The following is a 27,401-nucleotide window of genomic DNA, read 5'->3' on the forward strand; positions in this document are numbered from 1 at the left end:
CTGCAAGAAGCTTCCAAACCTATGTTATTCAGAAGAAATTTATTAATGTTTCACAGATTTAAATTTGATCAGAAGGAAAAAACCAGACAGATGATCTTTACCAGGCTATTAGTGTTAAAACTAGAGCTTATTTTTTTGGAAAAGGGATTTACAGCTTCAAAAATAAGTCAGTTTTATTCCAAAGTAAGAGAATTTTACAAAGTAGGTTTCATCCTGAAAAAAAAATTCCATCAATAATCTGCTTCTGAAGCATGCAGATATTGGACATTTCTTTGAAGAGGAAGGTTTCATTTTCTTTTGTTCGATATATGGTTTCATTGTAAAAAATCTGTTTGTTAATGTTTGCAAACTGGAAACTGAATTTATAGCTTACTAGTCCACTGATTTGAAGGAAGCTCTTGCTATTTGTCAGATTGATGTAACTTGTCACAACATGTCAAGACTACAAGATGAAAATGAGCTACAGAAGTTTGGAGAGTTTAGCAAAGTAATATTGACTATTTTATTAGTACCTTTCTCAGCAATGCACCGACTAAAAGAATCTTCAGCACTTTTATGGAAGAATCTAACTCGGTTCGGACTGGGTTTATCCACTGACACACTAAATGCACTTTTTTATGCAGAAAATGAAATTATTTACTCATAATACTGTTTGTTATCAGGATAAGATTATCTGTGAAGAGTTACCTGCCACAAAACATGCAACAAAGTTGGCATTGTTAGGTCAGCTGTAGTAGTATGGAAAAATGTCTTAGTTTTTTTTTACTTTTTTCTTGTGCAAATTGTTTGTAATGCACCTTTTATGGGGTGCAGTATTTATTTTATGCCATTGAATTCTTTCATTCCAATCTGAGGAATGCTCGAATGTTGTTGCAATAATAATTTGGTTAAGTATTAACCCCTTCATGATGGGTGCATCCTATATGCACTGGTACTTAATACTTTTGCGTGACAGCATACCCCTTAGTGCAACTCGCCTTGGAGGCAGTGTGTTGTTGCAGTAGTATGATCTCGCAAGACAGGGTATTTCGCATTGCTAAGCCTAACTTTAAAAAAAAAAAAAAAAATCATTACACGTATTTTTTATTAATTTTTTTGATTTTATTTTTTCTGTAATGGTATCTGACAGTAATATAATCATAAATACAAAATATTAAGAGATTTTGAAAATATTTTAATTAAAATCTAAATGTAGAATAAAATAGACTCATCTTGATGAAACGTTGTAAAAAATTTACTTTATGTATCTAAACATACATCAAAATAATAAAATATATGATTAAATATTATAGCATAAATGATTCAGAAAGGAGACAGTGTGTGATAATCTAATCGGTATCATTTCATTAGTTATGAAACATTTTTTCAGGTCAAACGTTTTAATTATTCCCAACAGAATAATAAATCCTAGGAATCCTCTCATTCTAAGCACATCTACAGGAGTATGTTGATTTTAGATGCAGATGGATTTTCACTCATCTTTTGGTCATAGAAAATATTAGTTTCTTCAACTTTTATTTCATTAGATTATTAAAAAAAAGTGAAAAAAGCAATTTCACTCACATAACATACTAATTATTTAAGTTTATTTCTGTGATTCCCTTAAATTCATAAGGCTTCAGTTACTTAACAGATCAAGTTCATGATGGAGTAGCTATTGTTCTGCTGTATTATCAGGTGAAAGCAAAACAAACTTCGTCTTCAGCCTCTGACAAAATTTAGGCTTCAAAATCTCTATTCTCACTTCTTCAGTGTCAAAATAGTCACTCATGGGCTCAAAAAGACATTCATGGACTTTACAATTCAAATGTATGTTTCTTCCATTAAAAATTTATTTCTCTTAAACATCACATTATTAATTGAACACTCTTATGTCTACTACGTAAAGAAGGTGCAAACTGAATACAAATGGGAGTTCCTAAAACTACAGCTCCACTCACAATTTTCCCATAGGGCAAAAACAAAAAATAAATTTAAAGCAACGAAAACTGTTCAATGTTTATATCCTGAAGCTTCAACAACATGTCAGCTGATTTTTATTTACTTTATATCATCTGCTCATACATCTAAACAAATCACCAGAATCAAAAAGTACTTCATGGACACAAGGTCAACAATGCATATGTTCAGACAAGTTAGCTTTTGTGCACATGGAGTACCATCTAGTGATTAAAAAAAAATTCTAAAAAAACATGCATGTTTGCATAAGTGTATATCTGACACACCTGTCTGCAGAGAGTTTTCAGTTCAGCATCATGCAATTGGGAAGCTTTTAATGATAATCTTCCTCAAAGTTTGGATTTTCTAAAACTTGAATACTTTGAAAGCAATCTTCCTGAGCATTCTTGACATTCTTTTAATATTATCTCCAGTGCACAATACTGGATTTGGAGTTTATTATCCTTTTAGTCAGTGAAATCAATCAGAGCATTGTGTTTACTTTTTCTTACTGCAGCAATTCAAAATATAATAAATTGCAGGCAGAAAATATTATTATTGTTGAATATCTTAAATTTATATTCAGCAAATTAATATATATATATATATATATATATATATTAATTATATACATAATAAAATTCTTGTCTCCATTTGTAGTAAAGATCTATAGATGATGAAGGTTTAAAATAATATTAGTTAAATACATCATAAAACATGCCTTCATTTGTTGTAAAGATCTGTAGATGATGAAAGTTTATTCTGAAACTTTGATTTAAATATTAAAGAGAAAGCATTATGCTAAAAATCAAATAATGAAATTCTCTTGACAGTCAAAACTATGGCTGCAAAAGTTAGGTGAAAATTACATCAGGATTTTGTCTAGGAACTTTTAAAAGTACTTCATATAAAAGTCTAATGGGAAAATGAAAGCCTATTTAATTCAGAAAAACATTTTTCTATTTTTAATCTTTCTTTTTAATAGTTTTCTGTTTTTAAACAGTCACCATTGTAAAACACTTTTTAAAACTCAATATGTGTAGATTAAAATGACATAAAAAGTTATTTTTAAATCCAACTTTCTCTTGCTAACAAAAGTTAAAAGTTAATTTTCACTGTGGAATTCCAGTCATTAGCCTTGACTACAAAATATGCCTGTGTTATATTCAAATACTAAGAATATAATTATGATCATGATATGACATTTAGCCATTTGGTATCTTATTCCTGTAACACATAGGTATGTTTAATTACAGATTTTAGTATATGTGAGTTGTACTTTATGTGGTTCTAAGAGTGTGGTTCAAAGAATCAAATTTTATCATTTAACAATTTTTGCCATGGAATGGTTAATAGCAGTGAATTTTGCAAAATACAGTGAACCTAAGGCAATTATTAATGTTTCCATATGATTTCTGTGGAAGAGAGTGGCATTCAATACCAATAATTTTTGTTTATACTGCCAAAAATAATAGTCATTTTCAGCAGTGATTTGCTTTAGAAAAGTATAATGATTTAGGTGTTCTTGTTATAAATAGGATAATTTATGAAATCATGAGGTTAAACTCAGCTTTTAGTATGTAAAAATACCTTTTGACACATTCTTGTCGTGTTTCTGTGCAATGATGCATTCTAGCTTCCAACGAAATTACTAACGAAAATTCTAACGAAATACTGAAAACTCCAAGATTAATTGCTGATGTCAACTTTCACCTAGTGCCTCATATTTTGATTACTATAAATTTGGTCTCATTATTCAAGTTCATATATTGCTGTTATTGGAAATACTTGTCACATTTTTGTATTGCTTTAACCTTTCGTTCTTTTAGCAGACTTCTTTTTTTAAATAGATATCTTGTATTTTTATGTCAAATGTTCTCTTTTAAAGGCAGGTTGTTAAATGAATAATAATATATTCATCGTATTAAGAAATTCATTGTAAATCAAAAGTATTTTAATTTTATTTACATATATTGCAGTTAGGAATATTGTGTTACTATCTAAATAAATTATTATTAAAATATTTCAGAAATAAATTGTAATCAAATTTAACCAGAGTAAAAGTTTTTTTATCCTATGTTGTTTATAAATGATGTCAAGTATTCACATCATTAATATAAAAACGGTGTATCTCTCTGTATTTATGTGCTACCAATGAAATTCTTAAGTTACCTGCATATTTTATAATACTTTTGCAGACATATTATGGATTTGATGTAAACCAGTCTGAAGATCCTATAACTAAGCAAGCTTTGAAAGTTATGATAAAAACTCTGGGACAGATGCCAAAGCAATTATTTAATAATCCTCATCCCATGGTTTCATTATCTCTTTCATGTCTTGGTTTAATGGATGAGAAATCTTCTACTATGGTTAGTGTAATGTGATTGAGTAATGTAGTTTTGTGATGTATATAAATAAAAAAATATTTTTTCTGTTATTTTTTAACATTAAAATTAAACTTAATGGATAAAATTAATTAATATATTTTAAAACTTCTTAAAATTTCAATCGAACTTTTTTTTATATATGTATGTATATGTTTCTTGAGGTAAAATTAAAAATAATACGTATGGTATGATAGTGATTAAAGAAAGTTAATGCATTTGATTAGTTGAAATATTTCCCCTTACTTTGTTTGCAGTTTATTATTATATTTTTCCTGTCATCCTTAATTTTTTTATATTAACTGTCAAAAAATTAATTTAGTGCATAATGTAATTGAATAAAATGGATGAAATATTGTCTTTATCTTCTTGGCAGTTTTATTATTTATTTTATTTCACTTTCTTTGTTGAATTTTCTTAGTGAATTTTGATAAAATGAAGTTTGTGCATAATGTCTTTTAGGAAGTAATAGACACAGTTACTGGGCTTCGTTGGGGAAGTTATGTTGGATCACCTTCAACAGGAATTCCAAGTCTTGTATGGTGTCGAAAACAGAATGTTGTCCTTGGAAGCTTTCTTCCTCTTCTTACTAATTATGTTTTTGGATTAGGAGAAAATATTTGCCTTCTCCTTAATCATAAAAAAGACAGTGGTAATATTTATTATTTTAGTAATATTTCCATTTTTGTATTTGTATATTTTGTACGTGATTTTTAAATATCCTTATAATTATGTTTCTCAGTCACATTATTTATTTGCTTTAAATACTAGTTTATTAATTGCAATGTTTTGCTGTAATGTATTTTCAGAAAAATTATAATGTATTTGTAGAATATTTTAAATATTTACATGTAATCTGAATGATTTTTAAGAATATTTGTTCTTATGTTATTGTTACATTGGTGTATGAAATATGTGAATTTCTTTCATACGGTTTCACATAAACCTGAATTTAAGTGACTATGTTTTGAACTTTTGCTAAATGTTTACATAAGATTTTAATAAAACTGATGAAGATACAACATACTGAGTCTTCTTAATTACAGGCTGTAGACTGTAGATAAGCTTGCAAACTGTATGTGTAATATAAAGGGTGATTCACAAATGTAAAAAGTCTGGTAGTCACACAATTCAAGCAGGAAGAAAAATGTGAGACTTCAGAAATGCTGGAAGAGATTGTAACAGCTTGTATTGAGGGCTTTGTTGAAAGTACTCAAAGTTTGTGAAGGGCTTTGGCAATCTCAACAAAATTTAAATATGCTAGTTTTGGGGGAGAATTCTGCAAAATGCTTTTAGATGTTATCCTTATAATTGAGACACTAATGGGCACTAATGTGGTAGATAAAGAAGTCTAAAATGATTTTTCATTGATATTCTTGGCATATGTAGAGGCTGATAAAGATAGACTTTATAGCAATGAATTTCATTTTTACTTTTGAAGAACTGTGAGTGTCTAAAGTTGATGCATCTAGCTTCAGAAAATCTGCATTTGTTTTACAAAGTTGTTTCAGTCTCAAAAAATTACAAATGGGCTTTACATCCAGTATTCTGATTCTGATCAGTATCCAGTTCCCCTTCAAAGACATTTTTTAGGAGGTGTTATGTCTTCCATAGCAAACATAAAAGATTAGAAGAAAATATTTCCTTATTTTGTTATGCTACAGGTTCAACAAAGAATTTGTTTATTTATGAATTTCATGCAAGATGTAACTCCTCCTTCCCTGCAGTATATCCTCCCTTATGCAATTATTGCAGCAACCTTTTACATAGGCAAGCTGCATCATTCTTAATCACATGACCATTGCATTCACCTCTTCTAAAATTTATCTAAGGCATATTTTACTTCAATCATATTTCAATATAAACAAATATTTTTCTTCATAGCATTATCCCCCTTCCATCAGTAATCTTTGAGTTATTATGTATTTGCTTGTACCTGACTGTATCTGTTCAAGCAGTAAACATACCATTGCTATTTAAATTAAACAAATTTTTCTGTGAACTTTTTCAGACTCATGTTTTGGCAATTTTTATTCATAAACATTTGCTTCTGAAATTACTTTCTTATTATTTACAGATTTTGTACAAGTAAAGCCATTAAGTATTCTTCCTGAACAATTTGCATGCAGATTACAGAACTGAGTTATATACGTAAATAAACTAAATTTATTTTTAAGAATTTTTTTAAGGGAAAGTAAGAAACAAATATTGCAGTCTGTAGACTTATATTGTAGTCTGTAGTCTTGTATGTAGGACTGCTATAACATGCAATTGTGCTATTATGTGTAATCTTTTTTATTGCCATCAGTGTAACCAAACGTATGTATACCGAGTGTCTCAAAAATGGAACAACAAACTTTTAGAAGAGGTAGGGAAGGAGGATTGAGAATTGCATAGCAACCTATGACCTGAAGCATCATCATATGCTGCTATGTAGTACTCTGAACGAGGATGATGTAGGGGAAAATGAGAATTTCCTCATTCATGTGGTAACCAGCATATGAAGAGCATGCAACATTATGTGAATAGTGATCTTGCAGACATGCAGTTAGTGTATGGAGTAGCTGAGGTTAATGGGCAAGCCTCTGAGTGAATTTATCGAGAATACTTCCCAAACAGACAGCAACTGCACATCATTGTGTTTGCATGTGTACTTTGAAATTTGTGCGAGTACAGGTCATTGAGAAGTAGCATGAATAGCAAGGGCAGGCCATGATCGACACACTTGGTCATATGGAGAGAAGTACATTTAAAGCTATGATCGACACACTTGGTCATATGGAAAGAAGTACATTTAAGGCCATGGAGACTAATCGTAATACCAGTGTATGTGCCTTTGCCTCTGCCTTAAGTGTGTCTCATTGCATTGTACAGCCTGCTTTGAATGGCGAGTCATTACTCGCTTTTCATCTCCAAAAGAGTTTAGTACTGCTCCCTAATGATCATCCTGCATGTGTGCATTTTGCACGATGCTATCTGCAACAAAGTGTCAGAGATCTGGTTTTCCCAGCTTACGTGTTTACTGATGAGGCCACGTTGAATACAGGTGGCATATTCAATCAGCACATTGTGCATTTGTGGGCTGAAGAAAACCCCCACTGTGTGTGGCACCATGCGGTACAACAATAATTCACAGTAAATATGTTGGCAGGTTTGGTTGATGACTGCTAGTCAGCCCGTGCCTTTCACCATCCTGCATGACTGCTACGAATGCCAGTCCTGGCTTACTTGATAATATTCCAGCAAATGTGAGACACAACATTTGGTTCCAACATGATGGGGTGTCTGCTAATTTTGGACTGGCTGTCCGTAGGCATATGAACAGGTCATTCCTGTATCAATGGTTTGAGTGGGAGGGGTTCCCTGGCCCCCCATGCTCACCTGATTTATCGAGCCTTGATTTCTTTCTGTGGGGAACCTGCAATGCTATCATGTATCATGATCTTGTGGAGTTTGAAATGAATCTCATGGCAAGACTTATGTATGCTGCTGTTACAATCAAGGAAACTCTTAGTAAATAATCATGCAGTAGTATATATTTAAGTGTAAAATAAAAAAAGTTTCATTCATAAAAACGAAGTAGTTTTCAATTTACTGCGATTTTCCTGAATAACCATACTTCCACGCGATTCATGAAAAAACGCCCGCTGCACACATAAGTTCGCGGCGAAGTATTCCCGCATGCCAAGTGTTAAGTTAGAATAATTCGAGAAATGAATTTAAATGAAGTGTAGCAAAAAATGTGTATAATTAAATAGGCTGTACAAGGAAGTCATTGTGTCCACATCAAATTCCTTTTAACCGTTCCAATGAAATTGAATATATCAATATGCAAACTTCAATAAGATTTGAATTATTCTGTGTGCTACTCAAATTTGTATATACATTAATGTATTTTGATAAAATAATTTATAGTTTTTTTTAATTAAATCCGAGATATATGTGAATTTGTTCGTTTTTATGGAAAAAGTGTTTGAGACCTGTTCTTTATATGTCTTATTATATGCATTTATCTTGCTATTTGTATATTTATATGGATGATTAATTTCATTGCATTAAATAATCAAGTGACATGACTTCAAATTTATAAAGTAATTTAATAACTAATATAAAATCTTCAAGTAATAACATTTTATAATGTTGTGTTTATTTCATGTTTTTGCTTTTAATTAAATTAGTCTGGTAAATGCGAGATATTTCATTCAATTTTATGTATTTAAATAACATTTTTTAGAATAAATATAACATGAGAAGCCAGATTAAAACAGTACAGTTCCCTAGCATCAAAATATGGCATTGTCATCTATGAATATCTAAAATTTTTACCATAGAAAATGCACTGAACTTTTTATTTCCTTTTTGAAGAGCTTTAGAAAATTATGCAGGTCTTTATTTTATTTGCTTTTTAAAATACACCTTTTGTTGTGTTTTTCAGTTCAATGATATTGTATAAAATGAAGAAAAACTTGACGTGTTCTTTTTTAAATTATAATAATTTAAACAGGTTCCAATATTTTGAGTGCAACTTATATTATGTCAGCTGCTTTAGTGAGCTGGGGTCATAAAGATGGCATTATCAGAATAAAACTTTGTAGAGATCAGCCAGCAATACCTTTACTGAAAGGAAGTGTTATAGATCCAGTGAGTTATTTAAATTTATCATATGCTAAAAAATTAATTATATGATCAATCTGATATGTGGAGCTCCTACAAAAGTTGTTTTAATTTTGTGTACTTTTTATAAATTTGTCATACATATCAATTAAAAATTATGTAATAGAATATTAAAGTCCTTGTTCCTTTGTTCAGGTATGCTGTAAGAAAAAAATTAACTTCAGTTTTAAGAAGATCAAGGTTTGAAAAATCTTGAATTTTACCAGAGGAGTTTTTATATTAAAATGCAAATGTACTTTTGAATTATAGCCAATATAATTTTGATTTATTTTATTAATACTTCAAAAGCTATCACAGAAGTTTAAAAATATGCTTATTTAATGCATGTTTATGTAGAAATCTAAAAGCATTTTTAAAAAATGCATGTGGAAGCATAGGTGCAGAGCCTAAGTGGATACATTGGTTTGATGTATAAATGAAGTACTGTAAAAGAATTTTTCTGAGAAATTGAAAAATATAGATTTTTTACATGCACTGCTGGTCATTAAAATTGCTGCACCACGAAAGGAAAGGAAATACCAGAATTTTGTTGCACATATACAGTATAGTGAGAGGAAGACATGATTAAATTTGCAGGTGGTTGGGGGTAGACTAGCATGCAGAATTCTGTACACAGAACTGCCACTTCCGGCAGCAACAAGGGCTGTAATCTGGTGGGGATTTGAGTCAAATTGAATTGGATAATAGATTTGGGTAATTCATGCCATGGGGCTTCAACTCTGTTCTAGAGGTAATGAATCATATTGGCTGATGAGTGGTTGTGTCCCAGTCTCTAAGCAACCCTTGACCAGATGTTCTCAGCGAGAGATCTGGAGACTGTGCTGGCAAGGGAACAGTTGAACACCCACTGTATTGAGGAAAGTCAGGATGGCTCAGGTCATGCATTATCTTGTTGTAAGATGGCATAGTGCAGGACCCAAAAAACTTGTTAAGCCACAGAACTTAACGTGTCAGAAACATAACAGTAGAAGTTCACATTACTGGCTGTGCGAACAAAAAGTGACCCAATGACACCCCATACCTGTTGATCAGGTGCTAGACTGATATAGTAGTGGCAAATACAAACTGGCACCATTCATTTTCAGTGCCTCCCCACACCAACATGCCCATTATGATGCTATACGAATTTGATGAGGTGCCACACCTGTGTATAATGTCATCATTTATTGCACCACTGTAGGCACATCAGTCTCTGCTGCAGCATCAAGGGGCCTTAACCTTGGTCATCATGAAACGTTTTCACACTGTCTGTGTGGCCACTTGTCATTCTGCAAGCAAGTTAACTTCCTGACTTGGTATATAGTATGGCTGTACGATCCTTCAGGACTAAGAAGACAACATGTCTGTCCTTTTGGTCATTGGTGGTATAGGGCTGCTAAGATCCTACATGACATTCAGTACCCTTGAACCCTCAATTTCATATTCACATGATAGTCATGGGATCCTGACAAATATGAGCAGCAAGGTCATAGAACAATTACTTGCAGTCCCGACAGGTTACGATCTTGCCACAGTCAAATTTTAGCATACGCTGGTAGGAGGTTTGCCTTCTTATTTGAGGCATGACATGACCTTAACACAAGCATCTAAAGTCAAATATGTTTGCTGTGCAATATGAAACAACATGCTATGCAATCTTCCCATGCATACACAGATGGCATTACTCATACCTGCATTGTGTACATGGGCCAACATTTTAATCATTTGCATATCCTAGCATGTAGTACTTCTCATGGAAATTTGACTTTTGTTCCCTGCTGCCTCCATGGTATAGTATATTTTTTTTATTTATAAGCATACTCCATGGTATAGTATGCTTATAAATAAAAAAAAAAAAAAAAAACTGTCTAGAAGTCTAAAAATTGTTTTAAAAGCTTAATTTATGCTGCGTGATAAGTAATATGAAAACTAAAAACTCAGTAATTTGAAAAATGTAGTAGCAGCATAATGTGGTTTTTACATAATGTGGTTACAATTTTCATTAATAGTTTGGTGCTTCAATTGTGTCAGAAGTTTGGTGCTTCAGTTTGTACAGTGGACAGCACAGTTTGGAATGCATCTAGGGTTAAATTGTTCACTATCATGGCCATGATTCATGAGAATAGCTGTCGTATGTGGCTTGACACTCTGTACACACTAAGGAAGATTCAGCGGTAATTCCTATCACATAATGGTGAATAAAATTTCGATATGACTACCTCTATATGCCTGGGACTTCAAATAGCACCATATTTAAAAGTCGCAATATGTAAGGTCTGGAGACACTGGTAACCATTCATGTGAAAAAGAGTGACTGAGGACAGAGTTATCATAAAATTTTGATTCCAGCAGGTGCCTGAGCCTTTGGTTGCTATTTGTACAGAAAAAAACAAGTGAGACGCTATCAAATGTTCAGTTGCTGCAGGTGCTGAGCTGGACTCGTGTGGAGGTGTTGCATCTTGCATGAGCACTTGCCTGAGAGCAAATCATGCTCTCTGTACAGTGTTGCTTAATGCTCAGCTGTGATAGAAAAAAAAGATCAAAACATGTCATGCTGCACTTCTTTAAAGGAGCCAATAATAAATGATGTAGTGAACCACACTAAGGATTTCCACAATCATTCATGATTTCTCTTTTACCCAGATGCAGAATTTCTATTGTTTTATACTTCTATTTATTAAAAAGATCATCTTATCCATCTGCAAAACATTTGACAGCTAGTCCAGATTATTTTCCATTTGCTGAAAAGCCCAGTTTACAAATTTGTGATGTCTCTTTGAGTTTCAGTTCTTATACATTAGCATTTTGTGGGGATACACCTTGAGGGGTAATCTTGAAAGACCATCACACAGACCTATATAAAATGTCAGTTCTTTGGGCCCACTACAATATCATCTATCAATGAAAAAATTTTTACTTTCTTTTTAGTATTCTAGTAATACTTTTTTTTATTATTGGAATAAATCCCACACCTTTCTGTGCATTTCTGAGAAAAATGCATCATGCTTTTTTTTATATTATTTGAATTATTGGAATTTTACTTTTTGTGTTATTTTTGGATCATCTAGTTCATTAGCTACATGATATTTAAGTCAATTATGATTTTCTTGTAGCATTTAGTAGATTTATAGTTAATTTTTGTACATAAATTTATCTCAAGATGGGAATTTTTTCTTATTATTTTAGGTATGTCTTTGTGCTTCTGTACCAGATTGTAAGGAACTATTTGTAGCTCATTCATCAGGAATAATATATGTGTATACTTTAAACTTGGACCCATCAAAGGTATGTTTTCTTTCTAATAAAATGAGTTTTAAACATTTATATTAAAATATAGTGTTTCAGTCAACAGCATTAGAGTGAAAATAAGTTTGCAAAAATAATTTTGAGTATTTTTAATGGGTATTAGCATTTTATATGTCCTAATGTTTTTCAAGCATTTAACAAAATAAACTTGGATATTCCAATTCACTGCTGCCATTTCTTCTCTTTATTTTCTCTCCTTTCAATTTCAAATTTACAACTCTCAAAAAACAATTCTGACTTTGCTTAGCAATAGTTACAAGATACAAAATTAAAAATGATACCAAATATGGCATTGCCACTCCAATATTAAGGACATAAATATGTATAAAAATGAGAAATATAAGTAAGAAAATATTATAGCCATTATTACAACCTCTTCCCCCTCCAGATAAACTTTAATTGATATTTTTATAAAGCTCACAATTTTTTCTTTCAAAACAACACAGTATCATATACATAATTGAAATACAACATGTAACATAATAATGTACAGTCAGAAGGAGAAGAAAGAACTAAATAATTTTCTATATTAAATAGAAAAGCAAACAAAAATTTAATCAGGCCAGGGAGTACGACTTAATGCATCTACATTTTTATGGTTTTTACCATTTCGATGAATGACAGTGTTATTATAAGGTTGCAATATCAGTGCCCATTTCATAAGTTGTGGATTTAGACTCACATTACTTTTTAGCCAAACTAAGGGATTATGATCAGTCATGATGAGGAATTTAGTATGCTTGTCTAAATAACACTGCAATTTCTTTACAGCGAATATTATGGCACCACATTCCTTTTCTGTAGTAGATTACTTTTTTTCAGTTTCTGTTAACTTCTTACTGAGGTATAATACTGGATGTTTTTTGTCTCGTTCATCTTTCTGAGCTAAAATAACATCCATACTAAAGTTTGAAGCATCAGTTTGCAAAATAAATTCCTTATTGAAATCAGGTGCATGTAGTATAGGCTTTTGCAACAGTTTTTTTTCTTTAGCTCTTCAAATGCTTTTGTGGATTCTTCTGTCCAATTTATTTTCCCTTTCTTTAAGTTTCTTTCAAAGTTTCAGTTAAAAGTGCTGCTATAGATGGATGATAACATTGGAATGTAATGATTATAATATCTCCACTAATCCTAATGCTGTGACTTGACTTTTTGTGGATGACATGGGAAAATCAAAAATAGCTTTAACTTCACTTTGCATTCTTATACCATGTCCTGCAATATATCCTTTGTATTTTACTCTATTTTGAGCAAATTTTCATTTTATACGTTTAATCGTTAAACCAGCATCCTTTATTTTTTCAAAACGGCATTCAAATGACTTTAATGTTCTTCCCATGCGTTTGAAAAAATTGCTGCTTCATCTAAATATGAAACAGCTAAGTATTCACAACCATGAAGGATTTTGACCATCATTTTGCTAAATGAAAATGGTGCATTTTTAAGTCCAAAAGGCATCTATAGAGGTTTAAATATGCCAAAACGTGTAACAAAAGTGGCTAATCTTTGGGCATTAGGTGTTAATAGTATTTGTCAGTATTCCTTTGTTAAATCCAGAAGAGTTATATATTTTGTGGCTGCTGCAGTTTCCACTTGTTGTTCGATATTAGGTAAGGGAAAGAATTGTGTTTTAGTCAACTTATTCAATTTTCTATAATCGATACAAGGTCTCTTCCTGCTACTTCCACCAGAATCATGGGAGAAGTGTAATCTGAATCTCCTATTTCAACTATTTTATGTTAAAGCATTTTATCAATTTCTGTTTTTAATATATCTATTTGTCTAGTAAAAATTCTGTATGGTTTACAGTGGGTCGGTTTATTTTATGTCAATTGAATATCATGTGTTGTTAAATGCATTTTTTCAGGCTTATTATAGAAGATTTTTGAAAATTTCAGTAATAGATTATGCAATTCTTGAATTTGTTGTTCATTCAGCTTAGCATTCAAGGAACTATTTTCTTTCATTTCCTCAAAATCGAACAATGTTGGTTCAAAGTCAATTGTTTGGAAATTCTCCTCCATATCATCATTTTCAGATTGATCTTCTGTAATCATAAGGTTAACCAATTCTGTTCACTTATGTTAAGGTTTTAACATATTAACATGGTAGACTTGATTGTGATCTTTTTGTTCTTCGAAACTCACAACATAATTAGTTTTGGATAATTTCTTTTCAACCTTTCCAGGATCTTTCTATTCAACTGCTAATCTATTTGGTTTACTCATGAATACAACTAAGTCTCCTTCAAAGAATTCCCTTTTAATAGCTTTACAATCGTACAATACTTTTCTTTCGGTTTGCATTTCCAGCATTTTATCTGTAGCATCTTTCATTTTATCTCTTTGCATCTTTTTAACAGATTTATCAACTGGAAAACTTATTCAACAACATTATTTACTTCATCTTCAGAATTTGTCCATTGTTCATATAATAATGTTACAGGTGTTCTAAGATTTTGACTATATACTAATTCTGTAGGTGTAAATTCCGTACTCTTGTGTGTTATTGTTCTAAAAGCAAAACGGAGCTTTGGAAACTTTCTTCTCCCACTCAGGGGCTGCTTCAATACATAAGACTTGTAAGACTAAAATACGTACTTCAATACGTAAGACTACTACGTTACTTCAATATGTAAGACTAAAATTTGTTTGAGTGTTCAGTGAAATCTTTCAACAGGGTTTCCACAAGGCATTCAGTATCATTATAAAACTTATTTCCTTGTATGAAGTAAAGGGGGCATTGTAATTACAAAAAATTCTGGGTACCATATTTCAATGAAAATATCAATTTTGACTGCTATCGAATGCATTTTAATGATGTTTTTGCTTGAAATCTGTATGTAAGGATACAATAAAGGACTCTTTTTTTCCCAAGCGAATTATAAAACTGATTTAAAAAGCATTCAGAAGAGATTTTTCATGGCGTTTGTGCGTACGTACATATCACTTGAAACTCCAACTGGGGTTAACGTATACATTAGAACAATGCTGTATATAAATTTAATATATATCCTATAAGTAACGCTTGTTGCATCAGAAATGTTTGAGTGAGAATAAAAAAAATTAAAATCAGCCATGGTAGCAGTTGCTTCTATCTGCATTGGTTGTCATCATTAACAGCTGTGCCATGATTTATTTGTTCTCAACATCCAAATTATTTCATACACACACATGTACGCATGTATGCCTATGTTATTTCAAGACTATAAAGTCTTAAGTATCAAAATTGTATGGTTGAATGCTGAAACACTGTGTTGTATTTATATTTTCAGATTTTCTTCATATTAGTTTTTTCTCATTCTTTGAGATTTCTAATTTTAATTAGCTGAAGTTTGATGTAATACTATGTGGTATACAACTTGCATATATTAAAAATGGAAACTTCTCTTTAAAATGACAGAGTGAATTATTTTACCAAAATGTAGTGTAACATATGAGTTATTGTCAAAGCAATTGATAATAAATGAATTTTAACAAATAGCATTAAAGTAGCAATAAATAAGAAAGGAAACGCATAAAAAGAGGAGGAGAAAGAAAAAGAAGAAGAGATTGCGTCATTTCTGTTTTTTAAGAACTCCGCCAATAAATATATCATTTAATGACGGTGTTATTACTATTTCAATTTTTAAATTCCATGAAATTAAAATATATATATAAACTATCATTGCAGAGGAAGGTTTTTAATTATTGTATATATTGCTTTAATATACAATAAATATAAGAGTAACTATTTGGCTAAGACTGGTTAAAAAAATGAATGGGTCATTTATAAGACTAAAAATATTGTTTTGTCAGAATTTCTTACCTGGGGTTTCCAATACAATTTATTTTGTTAAAATTACTGACTACGTGCAGAGATTAATATGTTAGAAACTAATAAAGTAAGTTGTATTTATTTTTTAAGTATTAATTTTCCTTTCAAAATATATTAAATTTATGAACTTTAATTTGAATAATTTTAATTTTATCATTGGTTTACTGAATTATTAAAGTTTATAAAGCAGACATTATTTATTTGTTGACATTAGCAATATTAGAATTTAAAACTAAAAAAGAAGGAGGCATCTTTAAATACTAAAATGCTAATGTATAAGCTAAGTATAATCAAGTTATACTTGATTATACTTTTCTTACAATGTTGTTCTGGCCATTTTAACCATAAAAATTTCTTTTATGAATGTACAGATAGTAATAATACAATATTAAGTGGCTGTAATATTTTTTTATATTTTATTATTTCCAGTTCTCAATTAGCCAGAAAAATCCTCCACTTCTTTTACAAGCTCATTCAGATAAAATTACATCAATTCACATATGTAAAGCTTTTAGCATTTTTGTGACAACTAGTGTAGACAAAGCAGTTGTCATATGGGATTTAAACAGGTAATACTTTTTATTTATTTATTTATTTTTGTAAAAAAATATGTAATTATTTGTTATTTTTGTTACCTAGTGTTAAATGGAATTTTCCTATAAAGCTGCCCTTTTATTTGTTGGTTAATTTTTTATTTTGATACATTAAATCAAAATTTTATGTTATTGAAGCCATTTTCAAAATTTATGAGCTAAATCTAAGTTAGCTTAACTCTTCCAAGTACATGTAAAATTTTGTTTTTATGATTGTATTTTATTTAAAAATATTGTGAAAAGTCTGCATTTTTTAATCTTAAAATATTCTGCACTCTATGATAGTGGCAAAGTATGTAATATATCATGAGCGAAATCTCAAGGAATATTATAATTTCTTTCTTCATCCATGTACCGAGCATGCTCCATATCAAGGAATTTAAAATGTTGTATTCAGTGAAACTAATTGCATTCACTGAATTTGAAATTAGTATGATGTACTATTCTTAGAAATTTATTTGCAAGTGAAGCTTAACTAAAATAATTATTTCAAGATATCTTATAATTAATAATATATATTTAGTTTTATGTATTCTGGTAAGGTAAAATGTGCATATTCTAAAGGAAAAATAATTTTAAAAAAGTGTAGCGGTTTTAGCAATTCTTTTAATTGTCTGAGTGCTTAAATATCCACAATCTCCAATACAAAAATACTGAGAAGCGTATTCTAAGACTGAGAAGAGTACTGAGACGAGTATTCTGAGAGAGAACTAATTTTCCAAAGTAGTATAAGTCTTTCAGCATGCTGATCTGTTTCACTAAATTAGAAATAGCATGAGAAAAATGGGGAAAGTCTAAAAACATATCTATATGGACAAATTACTAGCTTCAAAAGAAATATTTTTAAATTTATTAGATTTAAAATATTAAATAAACAAATTCCTATGTATTGACAATTTAGTATTTAGTTTATTTTAGCATCAGTTGAGATTATTTTAATATGCAGGTGATGGTGCCCTATTTGAATGAGAGAGAGAATTTTTTTTTTTTTTTAATTGGTCTGGAAATTTTCAGTTGGATTCATATTATATTTACATGCATTTTTTTAATAAAAAGATTTTTTACTTTGGGATATGATGCAGGACCAATCCTAGTAGGAGGCAAAATGGTGCATAACATGGGGGTGCCAAATTTAAGGGCAGTGAAATGATTATCAAACATTATATTTCTGTAAAAAAAGAGCAGCCAATTTTAATTTGCACATGTGCATCTGGTGGTCTTGGATCAACACTGGTATGATGTATTATTATGCATTAAAAGACAGTTGTTTTCAGAATAGAATACTGATCTCAGATTGAAGCAAAAACAGTGTGTTTAAAACATTGATTTATTGTTGTTCTATCATAACTCTTTCTATAATAGATATATGTAGATATATAAACAGATGTTCATCACACTTCAGACCACTTCTGACATTACAGTCTAAGCCCACCAGCGGCCGAGCGGTAAAGTCGCTGAACACTGGTAGTTCGGTCCGAGGTTCGAATCCCGCGAACGGGCTGGCTGCATGGGCGTTTTCGTGGTTTTCCCCATGTGTAACGTGTATACGAGCCAGTTTCCCTTAGAAAGTCCTCCACGAAGGCATCCCTCCCCTTAGGCAGATAGCCCTCGTGTGCTTTGCCGTATTCTCAATACACACACACACACACACATTACAGTCTAAAATTCCTTCTATTTTAAATCTGTGAACACTTATGATAAATTATCACTTATATCTGTATTATGATGTTTATTCATTAACAGAGAAACTGTTAATAAGTAAAATGTACCTAAATAAATTATATTTCTCTTATTTTTTTATTTATAAAATATTCAGGCTTATTAAAAAAATAAGGTTTAATTAAAACTAAGAATAAAGGAAAGAAAGCATTAATAACCATTTAGTAATCATTGTAGTAAAATACCAATGAACATTTTACTTTACTTGATACTATAATATCCTGTGTTTCAAGCTTTTTCAGCCTAAATATATTGCCATTTTAGCCATGCAAGTTAATTACAGGCCTTCTTATTTATCTGCAAGCTTTTAACCCATTAATGCTCACAAAACTGTGGCTAAGTTCAAGACGTTGATAATCTGCAAATTTGCAAGGTTAAAAGACTTCCTGATTCATTGAAAGAAAAATTAAAAGTATCCATTTCTGTTTTAAAGTATGGAGTCAAGAAACTGCTTTAAGAATTATTGAATTTTGTCTTTCGGATCAAGGACATTGACATATTTGAAATTTTAAAATTTTGGCTTTTATGCGTTCTTGCCCATTAATTATAGCAAACTGCAATTCTTATCCCAGGTTAATTTGAAGTATTCCATTTTAAAAATTGACATATTTCTTAATTTTTAAAATCTTTTTCTGAATGATTTGTATACATTTATATTGATACATTTATATTAGCATATTTAATTCTATTTTATTTTTCCTCCATTTCAGAAGGAATAGAACTAATAGATAAAATTAAAATAATAATTCATCAAATTAAGGACTTAAAAAGGAACAATATGCAAAGTAGATTGTGTCATAATTTCTAATTTTCATGCATCAAAAATGTCAGATGCAAGAAAAATGAAATTAAAAGTAACTGCCTATAGATAGAACTGTGATATTGTACAAATAGTAGAAAATATAGCTGTTTAATTGTTGTCATTATTGAATTAAGAAATGTATTTTGTGCTTCCAAATGATTTCTCATTTATACTAATAGTAGTAATAATAGCGCTGTTTACAGCACTGTAGTAATAATTTTTTAGTAATAATAGCATGTTTACAAATTATTTTTATCAGAATTATAAATTTTTATCTTTGAGTCTAATAATTCATATCTGTACTTGTCTTCACTTCTTTCTATACAGGCAGAATTAAAATTTATCTGGAAATTCATCTTGAATACTGTATTTTAAATGCAAGCAATTGTATTTGAACTACATAGTATATAAATATTATTTGCATTATAGAATTTCTTACCCTTGCTTGCCTTTCAGGCTGTCTTGAAAATTGAAATCTTAGTTATATTCTGTTGTCATATTTTAAACTATACAAACAATGTGTCAGTGTACATAGATATTAAAAATGTTTTCAATATTGATATGCATTTTCCATTATTTCCATTATCTTGTAATAAAATTCCTTGGTTTTTCATTTTAATTTTTAGGTTATGTTATGTACGATCTATAATAAGTCATGAAAATGCTGTTAAATTAGCATGTGTTAGTGACACGCTTGGAGATATTGCTTCAGTCAGTGATAATGGTAAGTTTGTTGTGCTTTAAACCAAACTCTGTTAATATGTTCTTCTCATTCTGCAAATTGTTTTGTTAAACTACTAAAACTTTTCTCTTTGAAAACTTTTACACATTCAAATAGATAAATGGTCAGTAAAATGAATTACTGACCATAGAGGTAATCTATGTGCTTTTCTTTGCCTCAGTATAACAAAATCTTTTATTGCATTCAAAATAGTTTTCAGCATGAACCGCTGTAAATTTTTTAAAAAATTATATATTCTTATTGTATGAAAGTTCATGCTTCTTGGCTCCCTCTGATCGTCACAAATCAATTTTCCTTAGATTGCTATTTGCATTATAGTTAAATATTTAAGGAGTCTTAGAGACTCCTTAAATATTTTATATTTAGATCATAGGTTGTATTACAGATCAGTTAGTACCCTGATATGAAGTAGTAACAAATCAGGAACTGGTTTCACTAGAGGAAAGGGGAGTCGAGATGGAGAAGGCAAGGAGGGAGGAAGCACACAAAAACATTGGACATTCTGCAATGGTAGATCATGGCAGTGATAGCAAAATAGAGACTAATTGTTCTGATAAAAATGACTGCAAGTTTATTATTAGAAGGAAATTAATTTTAGTGATTCTTTAAGAGAAAGAAGAAAACAGTTAATCTAGGAACACCAAGCCCCTTTCACAATAGCAATTGTTTTGTAATTTCACTGTTCACAAAAAGGAATCAAACACCTCAACTTTCTTTGTCAGTAAATAAATAAATTAAAAAACTTGCATATTTAAATTTTCATATTACAAAAAGCGATATAAAAATGAAATCCTCTGAGACAATTTTACAATGATTGATCTCTGAGATTGTTATTGCCAAATAAAGCGTAATATTTACTAGATGTCTACCCATCAATAGCAATGCACTTAAACACATTATGCAAAAGAAATCTTCTTACTCCTTCTAAATTTGTTATATGAGGTGGTCTATGTCCCCATTATAATTTTTTACTTTTAAGATTCAGTTAGTAAGTATTTAGGTCTATCCAAAAAGTATCGAGCCACTTTCAGTATCTTGAGAACAGTTCCTGTAACTTTCGTGTAATTTAACAAGAAATTTGAGAAGCCTGTAAAAGACATACATGAAGAATCATGCTGCCACGTAGTTGCTCATTGAAAGGAAGATTTTGTATTGTCTTTACTATCATAGTGCATTGGTTTATTCAATTATGGTAAAGCACACGAGGGCTATGTACTTTCACAATCTTAGTGGGAGATCACCAAATCTGCACTTTTAGAATTTTAATATTTGCATATGGAAAGTATTCCACTTATTAACCACTTGCACTACGACTAAACTTCACAGTTGTGGTGCCGTGCGCTACAATATAACAAGCGGTAAAGTGTCTCACTTACGCCGCTCCGCATCTGTGAGTGCAATCCAGAGCTGTAACTCAAGAAATAAACAATCTTGTTGTTAGGTGACATGTGCACCACGTTATTTACATTTTTGTGCGCAGTTTGAGACAAAAGCATCTTGACGTGCATGGCACATCTTTTTAGCGCAAGTGGTTAAGAAGGCTTTCAAAGCTATTTCAGTGAGTGAAGTCCAGATAAAATTGTGCTGCTTAATTTAAGGTTCACAAATCTACTCGCTCACTCCTTGCAAAGATGACAGTAATGCAATGCAGGAGATTTCTCAAAGGCATGTCACTTTCCGTTGAATAATTTAAGGTTTTAATGTGTGATGAAGTCCATTTCAATTTTGTCCAAATAAAGATATACTAAAGCTAGTTTCTAATATATTCAAAATGGCTGGATGCTTTATAAGCAGATCTCATATGTAATACATTTTGTAGAAATTACCTTAAATATTATTTTGATTTTTCATAATTTTACAAGGTTAAGTCAATGATTTTTTTCAGTGCTGAAAATTTCTATGAAACATGGTAAATTATTAATAATTTATTTAAAAAATGCCTTATGTGAAATTTTAGGTTTAAATAGCTGTATGGCAGTGCACACTATTAATGGTGAAATGGTGGGAAAAGTGGAAATCACTGAAATTGTTACTGCTATTTGTTATTCAACTGCTCCTGAAGGAATATCAGTAAATGTTATTGCTACTGGTCTTCGTACAGGAGCTATACGGTATGTATTTTGTAAGTTTTTAACTATCATCTGTAGATGAAAGCTATGTAAAATTAACTGTATGTCGAAAGAAATTGTAACCATTTAATCTTCTATTATTTGCAAAACTGTTTTATTGATACTAATAATTAGAAAAACAAAATAAACATTAGTAAAAAATCAGTAACATTAGTAAACATTAGTAATAAAATAAATGATCTGAAAAGCAGCTGATGGGCCACAACATTTTTTTTTTTTTTTTTCCAATAAAATTTTAAATAGTGTTAAAGAAACAAAAAAAAAGGATAATAAATAAATAAAAATAAATTTTAATTTTCACTTACAGAATATTTATCAATACACAAAACAATAATAATTATAACACAAAAGGGAAAAAAATTCAAATTTGTACTTATTTTTTATTTGAAGTCTAAAAGTTGATATCTGCGAGAAATTTTTACTTTTTATTCTTTGTAATTCGAGTGCATTCATAGCTAAATATTAAATTTTAGACAGACATTTATTTCTGGTAATTCCAATATGTTAAATCAATTACTTAATAACTTACTTTTAACATTAATCAAAAAACTGGAAGTTTCAGAATACTGAAGTGCCACCAGCTGACAGCTGGAAAATTGAATTGAGCAAATTGAAAAGCTCAGTTTATATCTTTATGTCTCTAAAACTAAAAGCACCATATCTGCAACAAGTGCACTGCACAAAAAAAAAGGGGAACAGTTCTATATCTCCTGTTCTATTAGGTCGACTGACAAAATTCAAATTGCGTTTTTCATATCTCGAAAGCACAACTTAAAACATATATTAGATTTATATATAGCTTTGTTCTAATGTAGGAATTTTAACACAAAATCGGACTTTTTCTAAAGTAACATGCCGATTTTTTTCCATATTTCAATCTATGACTCAAATTATCCCTAAATATAAAATTTTTAAAAATTTTGTTCGAAATTTTTGGAGAAATTCAAAAATTAATCGTGTCATTTTTTCAGTATGCGCCAAAAATATTTTACTTGTCGAACTTCTTAATTTATGGCAACCTATTTTTCTTTCCCTTTTTACATTGTACATAAGAGGAAGTTCCTACTTTCAAATAATTTTAACAAAGTGTGTAAACCACATTAGATGTTATTATCACTTTCAACAAATATGCCAAATTTCAAAACACGCCAATACATAAATTCACATATATCTTTGGAAATTTGAATTAAAAGGTCTAATTCTGTGCAGTTATGCTTCGAAATACTTCTACTAAATTTGGAACTGTGAAAGAAGAAATAAAGTAAGTATAATAAAAAAAAAGAGATCTTAATAAATACATACCAAATTGGATTAGTACTGAGGATCTAAAATTTTGAGAGCTAATTTTTTTAAAAACTACTCGCGTGATTTTTTACAAAACTGTGCAGTTTGGTATAATTTGAGTCCTAGTATCAAAATATGGAAAAAAATTGGCATGTCATTTCAGGAAAAGTGCGATTTTGTATCAAAATACCTATATTAGATCAATGCTATACAATTCCAGTACATGTCCTAAGTCGTGCTTTCGAGACATGAAAAGCTCAATTTGAATTTCGTCAATTGGCCTAGTAGAATGGGAGAAATAGAACTGTCCCATTTTTTTTCCCAGTGTACATAATTAAAAAAAAAATTGTGGGCTATGAGTTTTAAATCACCACCATAATCATTTAACACTAGGGCATGAGGGCTATCTGCTTCATGGAAAACTTTCAGTGACGCAATTAGCTTGTATGTATGTGATCAAAGTTATGAAAGCGGCATGCATCTAGCTAGGCTGTTCACCAGTAATCAAACCTTTGCCAAGCTATGGAAGTTTAAATGTTGCAGTCATTTGGCAGTGGGTGAGTCTTTCATGATAGGGACAATTATCATCGAATTGTCTGTGATAATTCTCATATGCTTTTTTCATAATCAGTTTAACGAACATTTAAGAAGTTTGTATTAAGAAAATAACATTTATTACAAACTAATATTCGTTTCTCTTGAAAGCTGAATTTCTTGAACTGCAAGTTTTCTATAGTTGCTCATTTCCCAAACTGCTTTAAAATTATTTTCTTTACCTTTTTTGATAAATCAAAATCAAACAATATTCTCATGCTGTGGAAAACATACTCTTAGTATTCTTTGTAAAATTCTGAAATGTGAAATAATTTGTTCTTCCACGATTACTATGGGCATTCTGATGATTCAAAAATGTACATTAAAAAGGGTTAAGTAAGTTATTTTACAAATACAGTCTATATTTTCTCCTCTTTGGTATGAGCTGTTTTCCATTTTGCATTTTTATTCTAAGCTTTAAAGCATTTAATGCACCAACTTCTGAATTTTTCCTCTCAATGACCATTTTGTCGAAGCCATAAAAATCTGGAGATATTTTGAAGTGAAATTAGGTTTCTAAATACATTTTAAATATATTATACAAAAGGTTTTTGAATATATTAATTAGTAGTAATAGTATGAAATTAAAATATGTTGAGAATAATGAAAAATATGATTAAAATGCTTCAAAAAGCATTTAAATTGAGCAACATATTTTTCATTGAATTAAAGTTTACTGTTAATGTGCAAGATTAGTTTTCATACTAAGCTGGATGCTTACTATTTTTTCTTATTATGCTTTGCAAGCTTTAATCTTAAATGCTGCTTTTCCAGAGTTCAGAATATTTCATTGTTTAAATGATTTTAATGGGTATATACATATTCAATCTTACAAATGCCAAAGCGGAAAATATTACTCTTGAATAAGTTTTAAGATATCTAATAATTTATTTAAAATAGTTTGATAGTTTTATTTTTAAACAGTGTATTTACTTCTGTATAATCTAGAACTAATTAGTTCATCAAAAATATGTAAAAGAGACAATCCAGTCAAGAATTTGCATATTTTTCAAGTCTGCAGTCCATTGTTAAAATAGGGGATTACCCACTTAAAATTGGTGGATTACTTTAAAGTTATTTACACTTATGGGGCAATTTCTGAGATACAGATGACATTAGCAGCAATAGGAACCACAAAATTAAAAGGTAGGGAAATCTGGAAATTAGTGTAAGTACAGGATACGGTAAGACATGTTGTGCGTGTGCAAATTTTGGATTGCCGAAGTTGTTTGTCACGTGATAGCACTGATAAGAGAATTAGAGGATTTGACACATACTGACCATTGTTGTCCAAGAGCTAAATTTAACAGGAAAGAATCGGTTGACAAACTTGCATTTTTTTATATGTCTTCCTGACATCACTTGCATGATTTTACACATGGCTGTATTATTGGCAAGATTGAAAAATAACAGATGTTGCTAGAGAGTTTGACATCAGCCACAGAGTTATTTCAAGCCACAGTGTTGTTTCTCCCAAAACACTGTAGCCAGCCATTTGCATTAAAGAGGACTATATGTCTGTTGTCCTGTTTGTTGTGTGCATTCTAGACATCACCATTCCACCCCTTTATGATGGCATTGTCAACATCACAGTTGGAAGGAAGACGATTGGACTTGTCTACTATTCTCGGATGAGAATCAGTCAGTCATCAGATTGTAGGCGCCATTTGAACTGATGTGAGAATGGTACTGCATGTAGTCTGGCAAACATACAGGAAAGGGACCTATATCTTATATGTAGTGTTGGGATCATGTTCATATGTTCCATGTTGCTGTCAGTGATGAATTTGTTTTCCTGGACAACTACGCAACATGTCATCAAACAGTTGCTGCCAGAAATGTCTAGAGAGTGAGGATATTTAGTACCTTGTAGAGAGTGAGGATATTTAGTACTTTGTATGGCGAGCACGTTCTCCAGATCTGAATCCCATTGAAAATGTCCGAGTTGCTTTGGGGAGGAGTCTTGCTGGCCATCAGTGACCTCCAATAAACAAGGGCACCTTCATATATGCACTGACAGAGGAATAGAATAAATTACCCAAATAGCTGCTGGATAATATTGTGCAAAGCATGACACAAAGTGTGGAATCTTGCATCTCTCTCCATAGTAACATCTTATTTCAGAATTCCTGAGGATGATAATTGCACTTTTTTTACTTTTACATATTCAGCACAAAATGATCATTTTGGCCCTTGAACACTTTTGAAAGCCTTCTGGACTTCAGAGCACATCTTTATGCTTATTTCCTAGTATTCTGGCATTATTTTATTTCACTTGGCATCTAACCATACTTGCTTTTTAAGCACTATATAGCCATTTTATCTGTCCTTTGCAATTGTCCACCAGTGTAGTAAAATGGTTAAGAAATATTTTCAAATCATTTTCAGTAATACTTTTATTTATTTCATTTTTTGAGAAGATTATAGTTTCTACATGTTGGTAATTCTAGCTAAATCTTTCGATAAAATAATTCAAAAAATAGACTAAAAGAAAAAAGGAAGAAATTGGTTTACTATAATTACAAGTCAAATTTCATTTTTTTATTAAGTAATAAAAATTTGTATATTTCCTCTTAAATAGTAATTTATTTCTCACCAAAAACTAATGCCTCTTCCTATTGGTGGTGAGGTGTATTTAATTAATTTAATTATGGCAAAGCACACTAGGGCTATCTGCCTAAGGGAGTGGATGCCTTCATAGAGGACTCTAAGGGAAACTGGCTCGTATACACGTTACAGTGGGGAAAACCACGAAAATACCCATGCAGCCAGCCCATTCGCGGGATTCGAACCTCGGACCGAACTACCAGTGTTCAGTGACTTTACCGCTCGGCCACTGGTGGGCCTCCTCTTCCTATCGATTCTCTTCCCTGAGGCCATACTTGGCAACCTTTGATTTAAAATGCAGCATACAGATTGGTACCACTTATGATATGCTGCAGTAGTATATCTCCAGTGTTCTTTTCAACAGTTTCAATATGGGTTAAGAAAGATTACCTCCTCATCAACTTAATCTTCACTCAGGGGTTAATGGTTCACTATCTCTAAAAAAATGAATAATGATTAACTAGTAGCTACTTGAAGGATTACATGATAAAAAGTCCATAAGATTACTTGCCCACTTTAAAAAGAAACCCATAAAATAAAATTAGCCTTCATAAAAATTTTAAAAATAATAAACTTTATGATTAAATATGAAGTGTTCTTGAATTATGTAAAAGCAAAATACTTAAAATTTAACTAAATTATTTGAAACATAATTTTTAATTCATTGTTTAAACAGTATTTCTGACTGCACACAGAAAAGTTCTCATAACCACAACAGGGTATTTTTATCTCTTTCATTGAACAAAAGTTTGACTTTAATTCTTTTTTCTACGCATTAAATTCATTAATAATTCAAAATTTTCAGAAATTATGAAGTAATTTATAATGTAA

The 27,401-nt window shown here is 30.7% G+C and overlaps 1 protein-coding gene across 5 annotated transcripts in view; it reads left to right on the top strand.

Moving 5' to 3' along the window:
• The window catches only part of mv (lysosomal-trafficking regulator mauve), a 284,054-nt gene that overhangs the window by 253,421 nt on the left and 3,232 nt on the right, over nucleotides 1-27,401 (top strand). For 4 of the 5 annotated variants that reach the window (XM_085813916.1, XM_085813920.1, XM_085813919.1 and 1 more), the window contains 7 exons: nucleotides 4,137-4,310; nucleotides 4,788-4,977; nucleotides 8,830-8,966; nucleotides 12,165-12,263; nucleotides 16,530-16,669; nucleotides 19,841-19,938; nucleotides 21,914-22,067. In XM_085813916.1, the coding sequence (XP_085670042.1) occupies nucleotides 4,137-4,310; nucleotides 4,788-4,977; nucleotides 8,830-8,966; nucleotides 12,165-12,263; nucleotides 16,530-16,669; nucleotides 19,841-19,938; nucleotides 21,914-22,067 (992 nt within the window). The remainder of the gene's footprint in view (nucleotides 1-4,136; nucleotides 4,311-4,787; nucleotides 4,978-8,829; nucleotides 8,967-12,164; nucleotides 12,264-16,529; nucleotides 16,670-19,840; nucleotides 19,939-21,913; nucleotides 22,068-27,401) is intronic. The other variant, XM_085813918.1, reaches the window with a different exon arrangement.

The sequence above is a fragment of the Stegodyphus dumicola genome, chromosome 3, assembly GCF_044657685.1.
Source record: "Stegodyphus dumicola isolate Sdum_Otavi_A_Nest chromosome 3, ASM4465768v1".
Lineage (NCBI taxonomy): Eukaryota > Metazoa > Arthropoda > Arachnida > Araneae > Eresidae > Stegodyphus > Stegodyphus dumicola.